Source organism: Argentina anserina, chromosome 5 (genome assembly GCF_933775445.1).
Source record: "Argentina anserina chromosome 5, drPotAnse1.1, whole genome shotgun sequence".
NCBI classification, from domain to species: Eukaryota; Viridiplantae; Streptophyta; class Magnoliopsida; order Rosales; family Rosaceae; genus Argentina; species Argentina anserina.
In genome coordinates this window covers 9,549,543-9,569,042 of record NC_065876.1, presented here as the reverse complement: position 1 = coordinate 9,569,042, position 19,500 = coordinate 9,549,543, and the positions used below count along the sequence as shown (strand labels likewise).

The 19,500-nt window shown below is 39.1% G+C and overlaps 4 protein-coding genes across 6 annotated transcripts; 1 reads left to right on the top strand and 3 right to left on the bottom strand.

Moving 5' to 3' along the window:
- Positions 1-1,290: 1,290 nt before the first annotated feature.
- LOC126793737 (legumain) lies at positions 1,291-5,241 on the bottom strand. The gene is made up of 9 exons (XM_050520347.1): positions 4,908-5,241; positions 4,648-4,812; positions 3,400-3,556; positions 3,137-3,222; positions 2,776-2,975; positions 2,616-2,664; positions 2,265-2,474; positions 1,784-1,990; positions 1,291-1,671 (listed from the first exon to the last, which is right to left on the bottom strand). The coding sequence occupies exons 1-9, from the start codon at positions 5,130-5,132 to the stop codon at positions 1,489-1,491; spliced, it is 1,482 nt and encodes a 493-aa protein (XP_050376304.1). The 5' UTR covers positions 5,133-5,241; the 3' UTR covers positions 1,291-1,488.
- Positions 5,242-7,005: 1,764 nt separating this feature from the next.
- Positions 7,006-9,451, bottom strand: LOC126793738 (uncharacterized). 3 transcript variants are annotated; one of them, XM_050520350.1, is made up of 3 exons: positions 9,311-9,430; positions 8,714-8,872; positions 7,006-8,285 (listed from the first exon to the last, which is right to left on the bottom strand). In XM_050520350.1, exon 3 carries the CDS (start codon positions 8,191-8,193, stop codon positions 7,282-7,284), a length of 912 nt encoding a protein of 303 aa, XP_050376307.1. In that variant the 5' UTR covers positions 8,194-8,285; positions 8,714-8,872; positions 9,311-9,430; the 3' UTR covers positions 7,006-7,281. The 3 variants fall into 3 exon arrangements, with proteins under 3 accessions (XP_050376307.1, XP_050376306.1, XP_050376308.1); XM_050520349.1 differs by lacking the exon at positions 8,714-8,872 and having other exon boundaries at positions 9,311-9,451; XM_050520351.1 differs by lacking the exons at positions 8,714-8,872; positions 9,311-9,430 and adding an exon at positions 9,118-9,288.
- Positions 9,452-11,765: 2,314 nt separating this feature from the next.
- LOC126793395 (hsp70-Hsp90 organizing protein 2) lies at positions 11,766-14,992 on the top strand. The gene is made up of 7 exons (XM_050519905.1): positions 11,766-12,729; positions 13,484-13,772; positions 13,909-13,994; positions 14,078-14,301; positions 14,395-14,461; positions 14,543-14,602; positions 14,740-14,992. Exons 1-7 carry the CDS (start codon positions 11,836-11,838, stop codon positions 14,851-14,853), a joined length of 1,734 nt encoding a protein of 577 aa, XP_050375862.1. The 5' UTR covers positions 11,766-11,835; the 3' UTR covers positions 14,854-14,992.
- Positions 14,993-15,091: 99 nt separating this feature from the next.
- On the bottom strand, positions 15,092-18,998 carry LOC126793394 (elongation factor G-1, chloroplastic). Its single transcript, XM_050519903.1, has 4 exons — positions 18,550-18,998; positions 16,550-17,964; positions 15,538-16,050; positions 15,092-15,422 (listed from the first exon to the last, which is right to left on the bottom strand). The coding sequence occupies exons 1-4, from the start codon at positions 18,806-18,808 to the stop codon at positions 15,255-15,257; spliced, it is 2,355 nt and encodes a 784-aa protein (XP_050375860.1). The 5' UTR covers positions 18,809-18,998; the 3' UTR covers positions 15,092-15,254.
- Between the last annotated feature and the right edge of the window lie 502 nt (positions 18,999-19,500).

The following is a 19,500-nucleotide window of genomic DNA, read 5'->3' as shown; positions in this document are numbered from 1 at the left end:
AAGATGGGCAGCGATGGGCGGTGGTGGTACTGGATGACGAGATTGGAATTCGGATTTGGATGAGTGGATGATCAGATAAAATGAAGAAGGGTTTGTGTATTAGTTTCAGTAGTGGCATTTTTCGTAAATTGTACGAAGTTGATGGGCAACATTTTAGCAATTTTCACATGAGTGACTTTTATTCTAATTTTCAATCTTTGACTGATTTTTTTCTAATTACCAATGTCCAAATGGACTTTTTTATGATCTACCCATTAATAAAGTCCTCCAGCACCGTCTTGAATTTTTTCGTTACAAAATTCAAGTCCACTCAATGTTGAATTTCTAGGTCTGCCACTGGACCGCCTAAATATTAAGAGAAATGATTCAGACTCGAAAACAAGTCTAAGCTACTTCTGATTCAACAGGTTTGTTTACTTTCATGGTAATTTGGAAAGCTCGTAATAGACTTAGGTTCGATAATCGATCTCCTATTTTTTACACAATGTGTTGTTCAATAATGGCATGGATTCGACAATTTGGTCCTCTAAATCCTAGTTATTATAAGCGTGTTCTTGATTATCAGTTATTATCTTCTCTTAAAGTTTGTTTGAAGCCCCATAAGGCTCCCAAGATACATCATGTTATGTGGCATCCTCCTTTTATTCCTTGGGTTAAAATTAATATTGATGGTCTAGCGAAAGATAATCCTGGTCCTGTAGCTTGTGGGGGAGTTTTTCAGGACACCAATGGAGCATTTTTAGGAATTTTTGCCAACCTTTAGGTTGCAAATCTTCTTTTTATGCTGAGCTTTATGCGATGATTTTGGCTATTGAAGTTACATATTCTAGAAGTTGGTCTACTATGTGGTTGGAAAGTGACTCTATCAGTGTTTTAGCGTGCTTTATCTCAATTTTTTTTCTCTTCCATAGAATCTGAGAGTTAGATGGCTGAATTGTGTAAGGAAAATCCAAGATATGTATTTTCGTAGTACGCATATTTTCAGAGAATGAAATGTAGTGGTAAATAAGATGGCAAATTTAGGTCTTACAATTTAGGTCTTACAAGTGATATGTTGTTGTTGAGATGAACTTTTCTCATTGTCATGTGATTTCTATTGTACGGAAGACTAGTTGGAAATTCAATTTTATGGCTGCAATTTATTTGCTTAAATTTCAGTATTATTTTACAATTTCATTTTGTAATTGTCATATTTGTTATTGGCATTGATTTTTATGTACTTTTTTTTCTATTTATAAATTTTCATTAGGGATCGAGTTTGGTTCCTTTACGCTTAAAACTGCTTCTAAAATAGATGTAACATTGAATATTGATATTAGACAGAAGGCCGAAGGCCAGCTATTGAAAACACGGCACCCCAGCATAATAAGTTCTATATATATTTATATTCACATGGATACTTTTTTCCAGATAGAAATATTAAGGATGTAACATCCATATCCTGCTACAAGCCTACAACTTGAACTCTCCGAACTTTCGACATTTATTTCAAGCACTATAACCTTTGTTTGAAGGATGAAGATGGCCCAAATCATAACCATCACAAGCAGCCCAAGATGCCTCCTCCATTTGGGTTTGAGATGCACCGCTGTTGCAGATGTTGGCAAATGCCCGCATATGTTTCATGCCATACTGAGTCAATGACCCACAGTGTGTTTCAAACACTCGCACCTGTAATTCAAAGTAATCACATTCGATAATTACAATGGTGAATATCATCAAGTCGCATGATTCAATAGTTTGATTCACTAATTCAAAGCAAGTGAAGTTGAGAGTTGTTCACCATGGATTTCAAGCATTCCCAGTCATCCACAAGAGGCAGCCCTGGTGGTCTGACAGAATTCAGTACCCTAGCGCCATTCTCAGGTCCATAGAGAAATGCCCCTATGAGTTTTATACTTTCATCTACGTGATTCCTGTGCTTCATTGTTTCTCTAATCTGCTTCAAGGTTTCCCTCTTTTTTTCCGATCCATGTTCTGATCTTTTGTACTGTATGACAATAACCAAGTGAGAATAACACTCGGCTCAAGTGACCTGTTTAATACTATTTGCCAGCCCAACCAGTTCCAGCTTCAAAATAAAAAGGGCTATGCATTCAACAAACTAAAATTTTTGGTTGATTTCGAACTGACATCAGTCGATAAACAACCTAGACTAATAATTCCGATATTGGTAAGGTAAAGGATAGGCTCGTACGATAGATACAAATGATCTATAGGTTGTTTTTAAAACAAAAGGAAAAAGAAGGGAGGGAGGAGCTCACCAATTGCCACAAAAAGGAAATCTCTGCATCTCTTTGGTCGACAACTTCCATTTGCTGTTCTAGTTGACCATTGTTTGGAGGGAAGTTCACAGAGGCAGGATCAAAACCAAGGTACAAATATAGCTTCTCTTGAGTGATATTTTTACTCCCGTATTGCATCACGTGAGATCCGATATTGTAGTTATTAGAATTTGAAGTCCGTTTCTTTACCTGTGAAAATGCAAAAAATTAAGATGTGTCCTAATTGAATACCAGGGTAGTAACAATTCGTTTGAACTGACAAAAGGATATTAATTATTCAGGTCCAGGATATGAAATTCAAGTGCAAATATATTTATTTGTGAACCTCACCGTCTGGTATTGTTCTTTTATTGTTTCTTCCTTCAGATTGTGTCTCTCACTGCAAAACAGAAGAAAACAGCAAACCATTATATAGTTGATAGCGCCAAATAACTATTCATCCATTGAGATATCAAATCACCAATTTTCCAAGGAGTAGAAAGATGGATACCTATCCTCCATCCAAGCAACACTGTACAAATCCCCCAAGCAAGTGATGTATTCAGGTGGTGGTGGAGGGTTCATCCCAGGACAGTAAGTCCCAAAGCTATTCTCCTCTGCATTTGATGCTGTGGACACATAAATGTTAAGGTCGCTGGGCATTATGCCTACAAAAACGCTCCCACTCTCACATGCTTCTACATATATAACCTGCATGCGAGCAATTAAAGTTGAGAACCTCAGAACTTAGCTGTCATATATGTACTTGAAACTGTAATCATAAGAAGTGAAACAAATTCTTTCAAAAAAAAGAAAAAGAAGTGGGACAAATTAAAATTGAAACTGAAAAAGTGACATCCATGGTTCCATACCATCTCTTTGTAGCTCCCAGACGCATGTTTCTTCTTCAAAACATTAATGAAATCCATTGCATAGAGAAAAGGCATATTTGGCATTCCTATAAAACAAAATTGTGAATTGTTGCTCTGAAGTACACAACAACATCTTCTGATAGAAATTCAACCACATCCAGAAAGAGCTAGCGCGCAGTTAGGCTGACAAACTTGCATAAAAAAGAAGAGTTTTGTCCAATTGAATGAGTTCTGATGCGTATAATGAAAAGTGCAGAACCCACCAAGAACACCAGGACCACCATGATCTGAGTAATATAAGAAAATCCAGTCATTTGATTTGCTAGCCACAACCTTCCCGCTTCCACCTTTCAAGGCCTTCTTGTCCCCAAGAAGTACTGCATACAGGTTCGCAGCAGTTACATGCTCCCCAGTGTAATCCTACAGCGTATGATCCAAAGTATATTGGATTCCAGTTCAAAGTAAAGCTCAATAAATACACTAATCGACAATCAATCATGAAGCTAACTATGACTTTTCGATATCCTTTTCCATACTACTGAAATTTATAAATAAAAAGAGGCCGGGGAATTGGATTACTTGAAAATTGAAATGATGTTCTACAAGGAAAAACCAATGCCTCCAGTCCTCGGTAATTATTAGACTACCGTCATAACAAAACAGATCATGGGCAGTAAGAGGCAATTTTATGTTCTTATCATATGCAATTCAATAATTTCATGTAATATTGTACCATATATACATAAAATTATACCAAAAACATTCATGGAGATAGGTTGAACCTTTATCCTACTAATTCTAAACTTAATACTTCACACCCTTCCAAAGAAAAAGATTGAATTTGAGAATAAGTGAATGGCTAGTATTCGGACCATGGGCTACACAGGTCAACAAGTTTGTAAAATGGGCAAATAATGCTTAAAATTGAAGTTACTAGAGCCAAAGACACAGGTCAGTGGTCAATATCATCACTCCTCATCAATCAAGACTCATGGTTTCATGCTATAACATACCACCAACACAAAGATGCACCGAACTTAATCTCCTCTAACATGATCATATTTTGTGACTCCAACACACACATCACTGAAATAGCTTATATCATCCTAAACACAAAATATATGTATATAATTAATATACTTTTGATAATATAAACATCAAAGTCAAGTCACCTATTTATGGCCTACGAAAAACTTTAGTTTTTTTTTTTTTCCAATTCGTCTAAATCTGTAATCATAAAAGTAGTCGGGTAGGGACAATAATTAAGTAATGGATGTCATTTTCGCTAAACCTTGTGCTGACCTTAATATAGACACAAGCTAGCTTATGGTTTATCCTCGTTAAATTACTAATCACTCTACCCACCTTTTGTTTTGGTTAAAAATGTAACATGAATGAAACTATGAATGATGCTAGCTAGATTGTTAAAGCATATTCAATTTTAACAATAGTAAAAATTATTATCACTGATTAGAGAAATGAAAGAACAAATAGCAGCCAGCTTTTGGTACCTTAGGGACGCCGGCGTATACATCTTCACCTTGTGGATGGTTGATGATGATGCCTTTTCTGGGATTCATCTCATGCGCGGCGATGTCATCATACATGAACACCACTATGTTCTCCTCCTTCAACCCTCCTTTTCTGAGTATCTGATACGCGTGACAAACATCCGCCTGTACGCATATGTACATGCATGTATGTAAAAATCAACCCCATATATACAATAATACAAATCATCAAGAACAACAAAAACTGATACCATACACACCTGATGCCTGTAATTTCCGTAACCATTAGAACCGGCTACGAGAACCGCCCATGTTGTCCCGGATTGTTTTTCGATACCTTCGGTTTCATCCTTCTCTGAAGGCAACCGGATTGCAGAGTCCCAGAAGTCGACCCTAGCAGCAGCTCGACTTCCTCCTCTTGTAGTGGTTTGTGCAACCAGTACTACAACTAGGAGAACTAGCAGCTTGGACAGACGGACGGCCATGGATAACAAACGGACCGGGTTGAAGAACACCCAGATTTGTAAGGGAACTGTGTGCAGAGGAAGAGAAAGAAGAGAGGGGAGAGCTGAGTGGAGGTGAAGGGTGGTGAGAGAGAAAGAGAAGAGTTTAAAACATTAAAACAGGTGGGTGCTGGAGTGGTGTCGTGTGAGGTGCCATGCAAAACGAGACAAGAGGTTGACACGTGTCGGGCAGGAAATGAGTCCTGTGGGCCGAAGACTGGTAAGAGTCGTACAGGTGGTCTAGTTTTTGGCAGTGGAGGCATTGGGAAGTGTGAAGACTGAAGGGTGATCACTCTTAGTTTGAGAAAAATGTGAGACTTGTTAATCAAGATATTTGGATCTTTGCTCTTTATTGAAACAAAAAGAAAAAATCCATTTTTTCTCTGTAACAACTCAACGATGTGATCAAGAAGACTGTTTGATTTACGGTTGATCAAACTTCCTTCTTTAATTTCCTTTTGAGAGGATATTAAGCTCAAATTCTTACTATTTTAAAAACAGTTATGACATACGTGTTATAAAATATGAGTTTAGATCTCACTAACATATCATTTATTCAAATTTAGAAATTACTTAATGTGTGTCACGAAATGTATGAGTTCATATCTCACTAATTTATAAAATAACTAGATATTTTTACGAATTATGATATTGTTAAGACTTAAAAAATTGTGTTTAAGAATATGATAACTCAAAATCACCATAATTTTTCAGAAAAACAGCGTTATGAGTTAGGAATAGGCACCTCATTAAAAATTAAAATCTAATGTATTTGTCAATCACATCGTTAGAAAATTGAGTCATATGATTATCCAGGATAAGTAGCTTTCAATCTTAAAATGCTTATTTCATATCATCATATTGTATTTTTTTTAATTAGGCTGAAATTTAAATAAATGAAGTTCATCATCAGGTCATCATATTGTATTTGAGTCGCGTTAAAAGCGCTTTCTAAACAATGGGTTGGTTATGAGCAGTACGGCAAAACCTTAACTAGGAGATGCCAAATAAAAACTTGGGCGGTATTTGGTGAGGTGTTGTGATCGAAACGTCTGTTTCCTTCATTTCAGAAATAGAATAAGACCTTATCCAAATTAGTTCGCTTTCTCTAAAATAAAACAATAATTTTGGGTATAAATCCAAAGACAATCCTAATTTATAAACGACATGAAGCCAAACATGTATATCTAATCAGGACAATATAACATATAGAAATGAGGTTGTCAAAGTGATTACACCAAATAATATCAAGTGACTCGAAAGACATCATTTCCAACTTTACCAGGATACCATTCTTTGTCCAGAAAGCCAAGTTTAGTCTCAAATAAGTAATTAATACCTCACTGAATTTGATCGAAAGCAATCACTAATAGAAGAGGGGCTATGGACCAAGATCAAAACCAAGTAGAGCAAAAGGATTTCTCAGATTACTTGACAAAAGAATTTGGTTATTTTCAGTGACAATGGTACTCTCAACTTTACTTCAAGTTGGTGCGAAAACAAACAAAATCGACAACATTGATAGAGTGACCAACAAACATATTAAAATGCCTATGATATGAACCGCATCTTCCTTAATCACCAAAGTATATCCACTGACCTAGTAGCTACTATAAACTCTACTATTAAGATGTAGCAGACCAAGATCAAGCAAATGATTTAGCCTACTATAACTGAAGGCTAACTGAGACTGAGAGAAATTGAAGGAAGAGACAGAGCGATCAATAGAAGGAAGAGATGATAGAAATGGAAAAAACATTGTGATTGTTTGATGGACTAAACAGTCCATCAACAGCTTTAAAGGCTAGATAGCTAAGTAATCGAATATCCTTCTCTAACACAGTCCTAACAAATACTTGTGGGAATTCGTAACTTTCATACAGAACCTGGATCGTTCAACAGAAAATACAGACCAACAAAATGAACAAGGAAAAGAAAGAACCGGGCAGGAGTTTCAAGTTGCAAGAGCTAAGTGCTATTCTCAAAGCCCCAAGCCCCATTTATTTAAAAAGTTTCTCAAAGACAGGAAAAAAAGCATCTTGTGAAAACATATCCTCAAAAACAACTCCGGATTTGTACTCTAGAATGCAAAATGGAACATCATTTTGTAAAAACTATAAAATCAAATTTCTCAGTATTTTCCTCTCCATGAATGCCACTTTAATTTCAACTGATACAACAAAGGGGGCACACCTAGGATACCACGTGCTAACCTTGAGTCAAACACATCAAAATTCACCCGCCTCAGGGAATCCAGTAGAACTTGGGCAGGCACCGCTGGCAGCAGCACTGGACGCGCCTCTGCAGGTACTGTACCAGCTAATTCACGAGCCATCTGCAAATGGTCATTAGCCACTGATGCCATCTCAAAAACTGCTTCACTTAAGCCCTCACGAGAGTCTAAATGAATCTCTGCTTGGTTCCCATGTTTTACCAACAACCCATGCTTGGCTGCCACTTCAGTTGGTATATAAGAGAAGTGACGGTTGCGATTAGCATGGTATGGAAGTGACTTAATTAGCAGAAGTAGCCCACTTGCTTTACCAATATGTGATGCTGCATGATCGGCTGCAGTGGACCTGATACCGCCAGCTTGTAGCGTCATGTAAAGATTAGTTGACATGGTGTCTTCAGCATACTTTTCCAAGTCTTCAATTTTTTCTGGGGCGTCACCAATCTCCTTTCTTGCATCATTGATGCGAGCTTCAACAGACCGTTTCAACCAGGCCTTGCTAATTTTGTTCTCGTGTACAACTGCCAAGAGGGCTTGTGCTGTTGGGTGCTCAATTGACTTGTTGGCGTAGATTTTGTCTATGGCTTCTTGCCACCAGACAAGACGCATAAGACCAATCCGGGGATCAGAAGCAACATCCATTGCACGAGCTGTTTCAACATTCAAGGCACGGACTGCAAACGCAGCCTTCCGCATGTTATGAGGGAGTTCAAGGAGGCAAAGATAGTGATGATAATCATAATTGCGAACTTGCTGCACACAATGCGAGAAAGCTGCCATTAAACTACTGGATGCTGAAGCTTTATTCATAAGTACAAACTGAGGTTTGACTACGCTAATACTCTCAAACTGTGCAACACTTCATTCAGATGACTTAGGATTTAAAGCAGAGGATTTGACACCTGAAACGAATAAGAAGCACGATTATGATCCAAACCAATATTTAAATCACAACTAGAACTCAAGATCACAGAGAACGTATCGAAGATCCTAATCAAATGATCACTAAACTGAAGAAAAGATAACACATTTTAAATAAGTTTAACCACCAGCTATCTATAAAGGCATTAGCTCTATTCATTCCAAAATACATAGTAGAAAAGTTTATTTCATATAAGTCTACCAGACCATAAGTAGACGCTTCCATATCAGTTTGAATCACTCTTTTATACATGCTTGTCAACTTTCCAAAAATATAGGCTGTTTAATCATTATTACAACCTAGTAGAGACTTGGTTAGGCAATAGAGCTGTTATAACATGAAAGATTAAAATTAAACATAATCCTGAATCATCCCTACAACAAACATCTACTGATTTCATTCACATACATGTATCCTCAATCCTATCCTCATTCAGATTTAAGTCCCCGTGGCTAACGACAACTGATACCCCTCCATAATCATTTCATGCCTTAACATTTCCCCTGGCATCTCAATGGTGCAATCTGCAGGGTATATGTACATCTCAGTAGCCCCCTTCTTCACTACCTATATCACACACTAAATTCAGACAGAATATTTAAGAAGAGCAACTGTGCGGAATCAGTAATAAACACAGACAATTACTTTAACAGATGTCGACTGATTGAACTGATCATAATTAGGCAACTAAAAGTTCTCATTCACATACCTAACTAAGCCATTCCCTCAAAACACATTACCTAATCTTCCTCAAAATTGATCACAGAAATGGGTAAAATAACGAATCCATGGAAGCATCCAAGAAATCTCACCTGCACATACTTCTCCTAGGAAACCACTCACCCAGCAAGCATGGCATTTTTGTGGGCATGCTTGTTTTTGTTTTCTTAGTTCAATACAACCACAACAATCAAACATGACTTCAAAAACCAAGGATAAAATTACATAAATTGAGATGACCCATAGTTTTCATCTGCTCAAAACTGAAATGAACCGGAACCTTACATCCACAAGCGTCGACAGATTACGGTGGGTGTTAAGTTTCAGTGGAGACGCCGTGAAATTGGTCAGTGGAGACGGGTTTGCGGTGTGAGAACCATCAACAGTGAGAGCGACGGAGAGAAAAGAGTAACAGAGAGATCTGATTAGTGTTCAACACTTGAAAGTGGGCTGAGGAAGAACAAGGACAAGCCGCGCCGTGTTGGTTGTGGTAAAAACGTTTTTATTTTTAACTTTTTATTTTCAACCACAACGGTGGTCAAGTTGGTAAGAGATTAGTATTCCCGTACTAAAGTTCGAATTCCGCTCATACTAACGGGAGTTGCTCAAACATGTGCATAATAGCAATTTACAAAGTTTTCCAACAAAATAATATCACATTCACAATTTCAAAAGAAAAGGAAACTGAACAACATTTTTTTTATATACGAAAACTGAACAACACGAACTTAACCATCAATCATATATATCTATGGTAGAGGCGATGTACAATAGGACAATGCCAATACCCAAGTATCTGCGTCCGGTCCTCAACTGACTTAGCTCAGTCCATAAATGGAAAGTATGGTTGAGCATCACGTACGTTCATTGCCTAGTGTAGGAGCTCAACCCCACCAAGTCTTACAATAGCATGCAATAAAACGTTAACAAGCGAAATGGGCTGTGACAAATGAGGAGTATTAATAAAACTGCAAAGCGCATGACGCACAATGAAATCCCAATATCTCATAGTCCAGATGAGTCCAGGGACGGATTCACTATATAGCTTGAGGTGACTCAAGCATCCCAAGACAAGAATTTTTTTTTTAATCTTTTATTTTTGGAATTCTCCTTAACTAAGCATTATCAAATAACAATTCTACTCATTTGTTTCATTTCCAAATTTTACTCTTCTTCCTCAATAACTTGTATTCAGTCAAATATCTCTTCTTTTAGAAAGTTAACTAGTACGTTACTTATTTATTCAATTGTGTATTTGTGTTAGATTTTAACTATATACGTTTTTCTTCTAATAAAAATGAATATATTTTTTCAATGGTTATAGGTGTTTATTAAGCTAAATGACAAATTTGAGTCCAAACTGAAGTGTTCGAAAAGAAAAAAGAAAAAAGAAAAAAAAATTCATGGTTTCAAAGAAATGTCCAGTACATCTACAAGTCCAGATCTGAATTATATTTATTTCTTATCTTTCTTAAACTTTATTGATCAACCGCGATGTTTAATTTAGTTTCTATTGGTCATTTCATAACATTTTGAATCGTTAATAGAATGCTCTTGTAAATAATTCTAGATTACGATGTGTTATATGAATATTTAAACAATATTTAAATAGTAAGTTTATGTTATTTGTATATATGCATTAAAAGAGTAAGACTCATTACGTTCATCAACTAAATATATCAATTTTAATTTCAATTAATAAAAAAATTTCGCACCGTTATAATTCTCCACTAATTTTTTTATATGTAAGTTTAAATATTCCTAATAATGTAATCATGGATCCGCTACTGCAGATGAACATTCATGTAGACTAACTACACGGTCTTACCTCTATCAAAATAGTACCAAGTAAGCGTAGCGAGAGTATTAGCTATAACTCATCATCAATCCCCAGCTTGTACAACTGGGTGAGCAAGGTCTGTTATATGTTGGTTATCATGCAACCTCTCAATTTCCGGGGCAGGGCTCTAGATGCGTAGAGCTTGTCTATTGACTCCATCCAGACGCTTAAAACAAGTAGCCGTGTGTTTCGATCAGAAGGATAACACTTGATTGATTGCATCATGATATCCTACATAAACAAACGAAGAGGAAGTCGGGGGCCGGCCGAGGCAAAGGTGTAGCGATGGTACTCATAGTTTCCAACATAATTCTCACAACTCGCGATCGAGAAAGCTGCATCTGATTTACCTAATCATAGTATTTGCTCCATGTATAGTGCGTTGCCCCAAGAACAATAATACCAAGGCAGTACGTGATACTGTATATGTATGCTCGATCAAATTGCATAAAACTTATCTCCCAAGTCTTATCAAAAGCATCCTCAAAAAATAAAAAATATCAATCAAGAATTCAAGACAAACTCTATTAAGAACAAAATCGTCACTTATAAAATGAGATATCTCGTTATCATAAAACTATTCAATTAGTTAGAGAAAACTGAACGCTCGAATAACTGAATCAATATACATATTTAGAAAACTGAAATAAGTTACTTTGCATATCGAATAGAGTTGTACGATTAAGTTCGATTTATTTCATAAGAAAAAGGAAACATTATTGAACATACCGAGCTCAAAGACCTCGATTGGTTCGTGGAATCTCGTACATTTTCACCCAAAAGGACCAGTTTCTAGCACCAAAGCGTAAGCAGCAGAAGGTTCTCGAACCCCAAAAACCCCCCTAGAAGTCTCTGGTGCCCCTTAAAAACCCATTTCTATCCTTTATAAATCTCTCTCTCTCCCCTCCAAAATTAAACCAACACTCCCCCAATCGCAAAACCCTTTTCCCCCAAAAAAAAACAACCACTCATGGCCGACGAAGCCAAAGCCAAGGGCAACGCCGCCTTCTCCTCCGGCGAGTACTCCGCCGCCATCTCCCACTTCACCGACGCCATCGCCCTCGCCCCCACCAACCACGTCCTCTACTCCAACCGATCCGCCTCCTACGCCAGCCTCAACAACTACTCCGACGCCCTCTCCGACGCCAAGAAGACCGTCGACCTCAAGCCCGACTGGCCCAAAGGCTACAGCCGCCTCGGCGCCGCCCACCACGGCCTCGGCCACTTCGACGACGCCGTCTCCGCCTACAAAAAAGGCCTCGAGATTGATCCCAACAACGCCGCGCTCAAAGACGGCCTCGCCGAGAGCCAGTCCGCGGCCGCGCGTGCCGCACGCGCCTCCCGCCCCCCGCCGCCGTCGAATCCCTTCGGCGATGCTTTCTCCGGGCCTCAGATGTGGGCCAAGCTCACCGCCGACCCGAGTACCCGGGCCTTTATGCAGCAGCCGGACTTCGTTAACATGATGCAGGAGATTCAGAGGAACCCTAGCAATCTCAATCTGTATTTGAAGGACCAGAGGGTTATGCAGGCCCTTGGGGTTTTGCTCAACGTGAAGCTCCAGGGCGGCGGCGCGGCGGAGGGCGACGACGATATGCCTGATTTTCCTGCGGAGAGGGCGAGGTCTGCCGAGCAGCCGGCGCCGCAGAGGAAGGAGGTGAAGAAGCCGGAGCCGGAGCCGGAGGAGGAGAAGGAGGCCAAGAAGAGGAAGGCCGAGGCTTTGAAGGAGAAGGAGGCCGGCAATGCGGCTTATAAGAAGAAGGATTTCGACACTGCCATTCAGCATTATACAAAGGCGATGGAGATTGATGATGAAGACATTTCGTTCTTGTTGAATCGAGCTGCGACTTACTTGGAAATGGGCAAGGTATGGATTACATATTGTTCTTGTTTCTGTGATTGGTTTAGTTTGCGTAGAGCTGGATATGTAATTAGTGTATTGCGTAGTTTAAAGTTCTGTTCTTTGATGTATGCATGATAATGTTTATGATCTCGGTGATTTAGAGCCCAACTTGGAATTTGCTGCGTGTTAGAAACATAATGGGATAACAGTTAATCACATTATTGGAGATCCTTAATAAAGTACATTACTTGGTTATATTTCTTTGAATATTGAATGTGGTAGTTAATCTTGGAATTGGGATTCATTTTGTAACACCGTCACTCTCTATCATAGGCATAGATTTGTAGAGAAGTATGCTACTATAATCAAATCACTAATTCTGTAGTGGATCTTTATTATGGGACGGTTGAGTGTTTTTACATAGGTCATAGAGTAAATCGTCGTAGCTGGTTTCATCTCTATAACTTTTTAAGTTGGTGACAAAGAAAAGTGTGAAGGAGGCTCTTTTTGTAGCTTTAGGGGGCTACTGGCTGCTGAGCAGTGAACCCTCAATCCCTCATACATTGGTTCCTGAGCTGATCTTTTATCTCTTTTGTAAAATATGCTATTGTTTTCTTATTGTACACTGAGATGTTTGTGCCTGGTTCTGTTTTGTTCTGTCCTATACATTTTTCCTTAAATTGTTGTATTATTCATGCGAGGGTTAATATTGTTATGATCATCACATGACCTGGTGTTTTATAGTTTCTGAACCGATTATCATTGTTTTTTTTCGCAGTATGATGATTGCATTAAAGACTGTGACAAGGCTGTCGAAAGAGGAAGAGAGGTAAGGGCGGACTTTAAGATGGTAGCAAAAGCTTTGACTAGGAAGGGAACTGCTATAGTGAAAACAGCAAAAACCTCCAAAGACTATGAACCTGCTATTGAGGTGTTCCAAAAAGCTCTTACAGAGCATCGTAATCCTGACACCCTTAAGAAATTGAATGATGCTGAGAAAGCTAAGAAGGACCTAGAGCAACAAGAGTATTTTGATCCAAAGCTAGCAGATGAGGAGCGAGAGAAAGGTATGCCTCTTACTATGATCTTGATTTTATGGGTATATGGTTTCTGTGGCACAGGTTGTTTTGCCAGTGTACAGCCATTTATGTTTTCCTGATGTACTGTGTTATGTAAATGACAAAATATTGGATTGATGTGCAGGCAATGACTTCTTCAAGCAGCAGAAGTACCCAGAGGCAATCAGGCATTACACTGAAGCATTGAGAAGGAATCCAAAGGATCCAAAGGTGAGAAAATCCCCAGTTCCATATATTAAACTCACTATGTGGCATGGTGCTGTGGATTGACTCAAATGTGCTTATATATGTAGGCATATAGCAATAGAGCTGCTTGCTATACAAAGTTGGGGGCAATGCCCGAGGGATTGAAGGACGCCGAGAAGTGCATTGAACTTGACCCAACCTTTTCAAAGGGTTATACTAGAAAGGGTGCGGTCCAGTATTTCATGAGAGAATACGAAAAAGCTTTGGAAACATATCAAGAAGGTTTGAAGCATGATCCTGGCAACCCGGATTTGGTTGATGGTGTGAGGAAGTATGTAACATGGATAATAGTTTGTGATTGGTATTTTAGTGTAGACAATGGTTGAGACTATGTTAATCACACTTAATACTTCCTTTTTGGCAGATGTGTAGAACAGATGAACAAAGCTAGCCGCGGGGACCTGAGTGCAGATGAATTGAAGGAGAGACAAGTAAGCTTCTGAACATTTTTTTATTATTGATTGGTCTTTTGGAAGTTTGGATGGGGTACTGAGTCAGTTTCCTTTGTGCAGGCTAAGGGAATGCAGGACCCAGAAGTTCAGAATATCCTCTCAGATCCTGTTATGCGACAGGTAAATCATATTTCTTGAGATTGTAGTTCCTTTTCCTTTCTCCAGTGTGAAACTCGGCTCCTGTTCATGTTAACTAGATCCTGTGTTCTGTTTTTATTCCTTATGTGGTGCTAAACATTTTTCTGGGATGTTGGCAGGTGTTGGTTGATTTCCAGGAAAATCCCAAAGCTGCTCAGGAACACTCCAGGAACCCAATGGTGATGGCCAAAATCCAGAAACTGGTCAATGCTGGAATCGTTCAGATTAAGTGAGCTTGATGACAAGATTCGAATGATACATACAGAAAAGCGTTTCTGATTCTTTTGTATTTCCCTATGTTCATTCGAGTAATTAGTTCAGACTTCTGACTCTGGAAAGTTTTGAGATGTATTGTTTTCATTTGTGTGTGGATGTTCCTTCTCTCTCTCTCTCTCGACACATTTTATTTTGCAGCCTGGTAAGTTGTGTTCTTAATGTGTTGAGTTTGAGAAGCCTTCACTTGGAGTCTTGGACTGTTGTACTATACTGAGTACAGCAGAAGACCAACATTTGAGGGCAAATTGGTATGACTTAATGTGTCTTTCAGTACAGGAGCAAAAAAGAGAAAAAAACATCCTCATTTTCTTGGACCCTGAATACAGGATAATAATAACTATGGTACATTGAAACAAAATTAAGCAGCAACTTCTTCCTCCTTAGCAGCAAGTTGGTTCTGAATGTGCTGTGGAACAACGTCAAACTTGGCTAATTGCATTGTGTAGGAGGCACGACCTTTTGTCATGCCCCTGAGTGTGCTAACATATTGGAACATCTCCGCAAGAGGAACCAGAGAATCAACCACCTGCATTTAATCAAAAGTATAACTGTTGGTAAATTCGAAACCAGAAGGAATAAGAACTGCATTATTGAACTTGAGATTTTGGGGTTTTCTAGCAGTCATGGTTATGAATACAAACCTTGAGACCACCAGGTTTGTCACTAAAGCTGTTGATTTGGCCTCTCCTGGAGTTAAGGTCACCAATTACATCTCCCAGATGTTCTTCAGGTGTTACTACTTCAACTTTCATTATGGGTTCAAGCATTTTTGGGGCGGCTTTTCTCATACCCTCTCGGAAAGCTCCTCTAGCTGCCAATTGGAATGCCAAAACACTCGAGTCGACATCGTGGTACGAACCATCGGTTAGCACAGCACGCACGTCAACCACAGGAAAGCCAGCAAGCACTCCGTTACTCATACACTCCTCTAGTCCTTTCATCACCCCGGGAATGTACTCTCTGGGCACTGCACCTCCCTTGATTTCACTCTTGAATTCGTATCCATTACCAGGCTCCATGGGTTCAAATCGGACAGTGATATCTGCGAATTGACCTTGTCCTCCGGATTGTTTCTTGTGCACATATTTTACTTCTGCGACTTTAGAAATGCTTTCGCGGTAGTTAACCTGGGGTGCTCCAACATTAGCCTCAACCTGCATAGAGAAAATGACCCCAGTTATGAGGGGTTTCCTTAAATCGATAGGCTGCGAGTGAAAGCAACAAATGATACTAATAAAATATCAACCCCACCCTAAAGACTATAGTGATTGTCAAGCAGTGTTAGTGTGTTACACCCTTGCCACATGATATCTTGTCATGGCAGATAAATAATCACAATCACTGATTACCCTAACAGGTTACATATTAAGACAAGATTTCATCGTACCAACAAGAAAGAGTGTAGTATGTAAGATGAACTAGGGAATCACTACTCTGGCTCTGTGCAAACTATAAATGCTTAAACCTGTACTATGCACGTGCTTAATCATTAGCAAAAGATGCATAATGTTGATGAGTGGATATATACAAAAACAAGAAGTCATCAGAGGTACAGAACACAACAAAACAAATAAAAATATAACCAAACCTTTTTACTGGAAAATAGTCATATATGAAATTGACAATCAGCAACATGGAGTAACAGATGTATACCTTGAATTCCCTCTTGAGGCGATCAACAATAATCTCAAGATGCAATTCGCCCATTCCTTCGATCACTGTCTGATTAACCTCTTCATCTCTGGAGAAGTGGAATGAAGGGTCTTCCTGAGCAAGCTTAATTAAACCAGCTGCCATCTTATCAATATCAGCTTTAGTTTTGGGTTCAATTGCCACCTTAATCACAGGATCAGGGAATTCCATACGCTCAAGCACAATAGGATGGTCAGGGTCACTCAAAGTTTCACCAGTAACAGTATCTTTTAGACCTGCAAGCGCAACAATATCACCGGCTAAAGCAACCTTAACATCTTCCCTACTGTTTGCGTGCATTTCAAGAAGTCTACCAATCCTCTCCTTTTTCCCCTTGTTTGCATTCAGCACATATGATCCAGCAGTTAGCTTTCCAGCATAGATTCTCACAAATGTAAGGGATCCCACAAATGGATCACTCATGATCTTGAATGCCAGCCCAGCAAATGGTTCATCATCACTTGCAGCCCTCTCAATTGTAATTTCTGGGTTATCTGCATCAGTTCCCTGCATTGGTGGCACATCAAGTGGTGAAGGTAAATAATCCACAACAGCATCAAGCAATGGTTGAACCCCCTTATTTTTAAAAGCTGACCCACAAAGTACTGGCACAAAACTGGCTGAGACGGTTCCCTTCCTAATCAATTTCTTAACGGTAGCTTCATCAGGTTCAACTCCTTCTAGATAGGCCTCCATAGCTTCATCATCCAACTCAACTATGGTATCAATCATCATTGACCTGTATTCATCAGCCAACTCCTGTAGATCAGATGGAATATCCTCATATGTGAATTTCGCACCCAATTCTTCTCCTGACCAAAGTATAGCTCTCATTTTCACAAGATCAATAACTCCCTTAAAATTATCTTCTGCACCTACTGGAATTTGCAGTACAAGTGGTTTGGCACCCAAGTTTGACACTATCATGTCCCTTGTGCGGAAAAAGTTTGCCCCGAGACGGTCCATTTTGTTGACAAAGCAAATCCTGGGAACACCATATTTATCAGCTTGCCTCCAAACAGTTTCAGACTGAGGTTCCACACCAGCAACACTGTCAAACAAGCATATTGCACCATCAAGTACCCTGAGGGCTCGCTCCACTTCAAGGGTGAAATCCACATGACCAGGAGTATCAATAATGTTAATTCTGTGTTTGTCCCAAAACGTTGTAGTTGCAGCAGAAGTGATAGTAATGCCTCTTTCTTGTTCCTGCTCCATCCAGTCCATAGTAGCTGTTCCTTCGTGCACCTCCCCAATTTTATAGTTTCTTCCAGTATAGTACAAAATCCTTTCAGTTGTAGTAGTCTTCCCTGCATCTATGTGAGCCATAATTCCAATATTCCGATAATCTTCCAATGGTACCACACGCTTTCCATCTGTATAAAGAAAAATATAAATCAGCTGATACACGAACTGATACACTAATCTCTGTACAAACATCACTTACCAACTGATACACGAAACTATAAAATAAAAAAAGGTACAGGACTTCTAGGAAAAATCATAAATTCAGCTGAGAAAATTTCAACAAATAGATCATTATAGCACACAACTCGTACATACGTTGACCATGGACAGACAAAAGAGCATTACTATTGTGTTCCTATGTAGCATGTCAAGGCCAACTCAATCACATCCATTATAACTTATAAGTGACATTGATATACAATTCCCTGCATAAACACCTCAAAAGATAACAACAGATAATCAACACAGTAAGCTAGGCTTATCATAATCGAGAGAGAAGTTTCACTGATATATAGTGAAGAAGCTATGTGAACTATAAACTATACTATACCCTAACAAAAGCACAGGTCTCGAGGTTATAAACATTAAACCAATCATTTAAACTCAGTAAAAGTAACAATTTATCCAATTCAACAATCTGGGCAGGCCCAAAAACGCTTAAAGATTGAAACTTGAACAAGAAAGTAGAAGTGGGTTATGAACTAGAAGCATACCATCGGCAGCCATGGCGAGAACAGAGAGGTTTCTACGGCGCAAAGTAGAGGTCTTTGAGTAGTTGGAGGTGAGACGCAGGTTCCCGAAGAACTGGGAAAGCGAAGAGGAAGTGGTAGAGGAAGAAGAAGAAGGAGAGGAAGAACGAGGAGGACGAAGACCCAGAAAGCGAGGTGGCGGGGAGAGAGGGATGGTTGGTCTTCTAGTCTGAGACCCATTGAAGCTGAAACTCCGAACTGCTCTAACTGACTCTGTTGCCATCTTTTTGCCTTATCCCTCACTCGGTGTTTGAGAGAGAGAGAGAGAGAGAGAGAGAGAGAGAGAGAGAGTTGTGGGGGGTTTTGGCGCTTTTATTATCTGATACGACCCGAAATGGTGGCGTGGGGTTTTGGGGATAACGAAAAACCAACTGGTTGAGCTTTGTTTTGCTCCTCCAAACCTTCCTCTCTTTTTTTGCTCTTTTCTCTTCTTTGGGTGATTCTGGACATCAAGATATGGGATTTGTACTCCAAAACTGGAAATTTGAAAAAATAAAGTAAAAGAAAAAAATAGATCCATTTCCAACATGTAGTTTGTGGAATTCATCCAAAAATGGGAAATGACTCAAATGAGTGACGAAAGTGTACGTGACTTGGAGATTATTGGTTATTGAAGTGAAGACACACTTAACTTGTATCACAGCCAATACAGATAAAAATGTGGGTAAGTTTAGAAAGATCGGTGATACTAGTTTCGGTAAATTTACTCTATATAAGAGCTTCTAACTTTAGAGGCAAAGAAATTGTGGTTTGCAAAGACCCAAAGGTGTGCTTCTTGTTCAGTTGTTTTTATCTTTCTATTTTACCCACTCCCCATGACCTACGATGTGATGAAAGAAAAGACTGTACAAGTGATTGTAAACGAATTTTTATCCTCTTCAATGAAATAGATGAGTTTATCAGAGGACTCTCAAG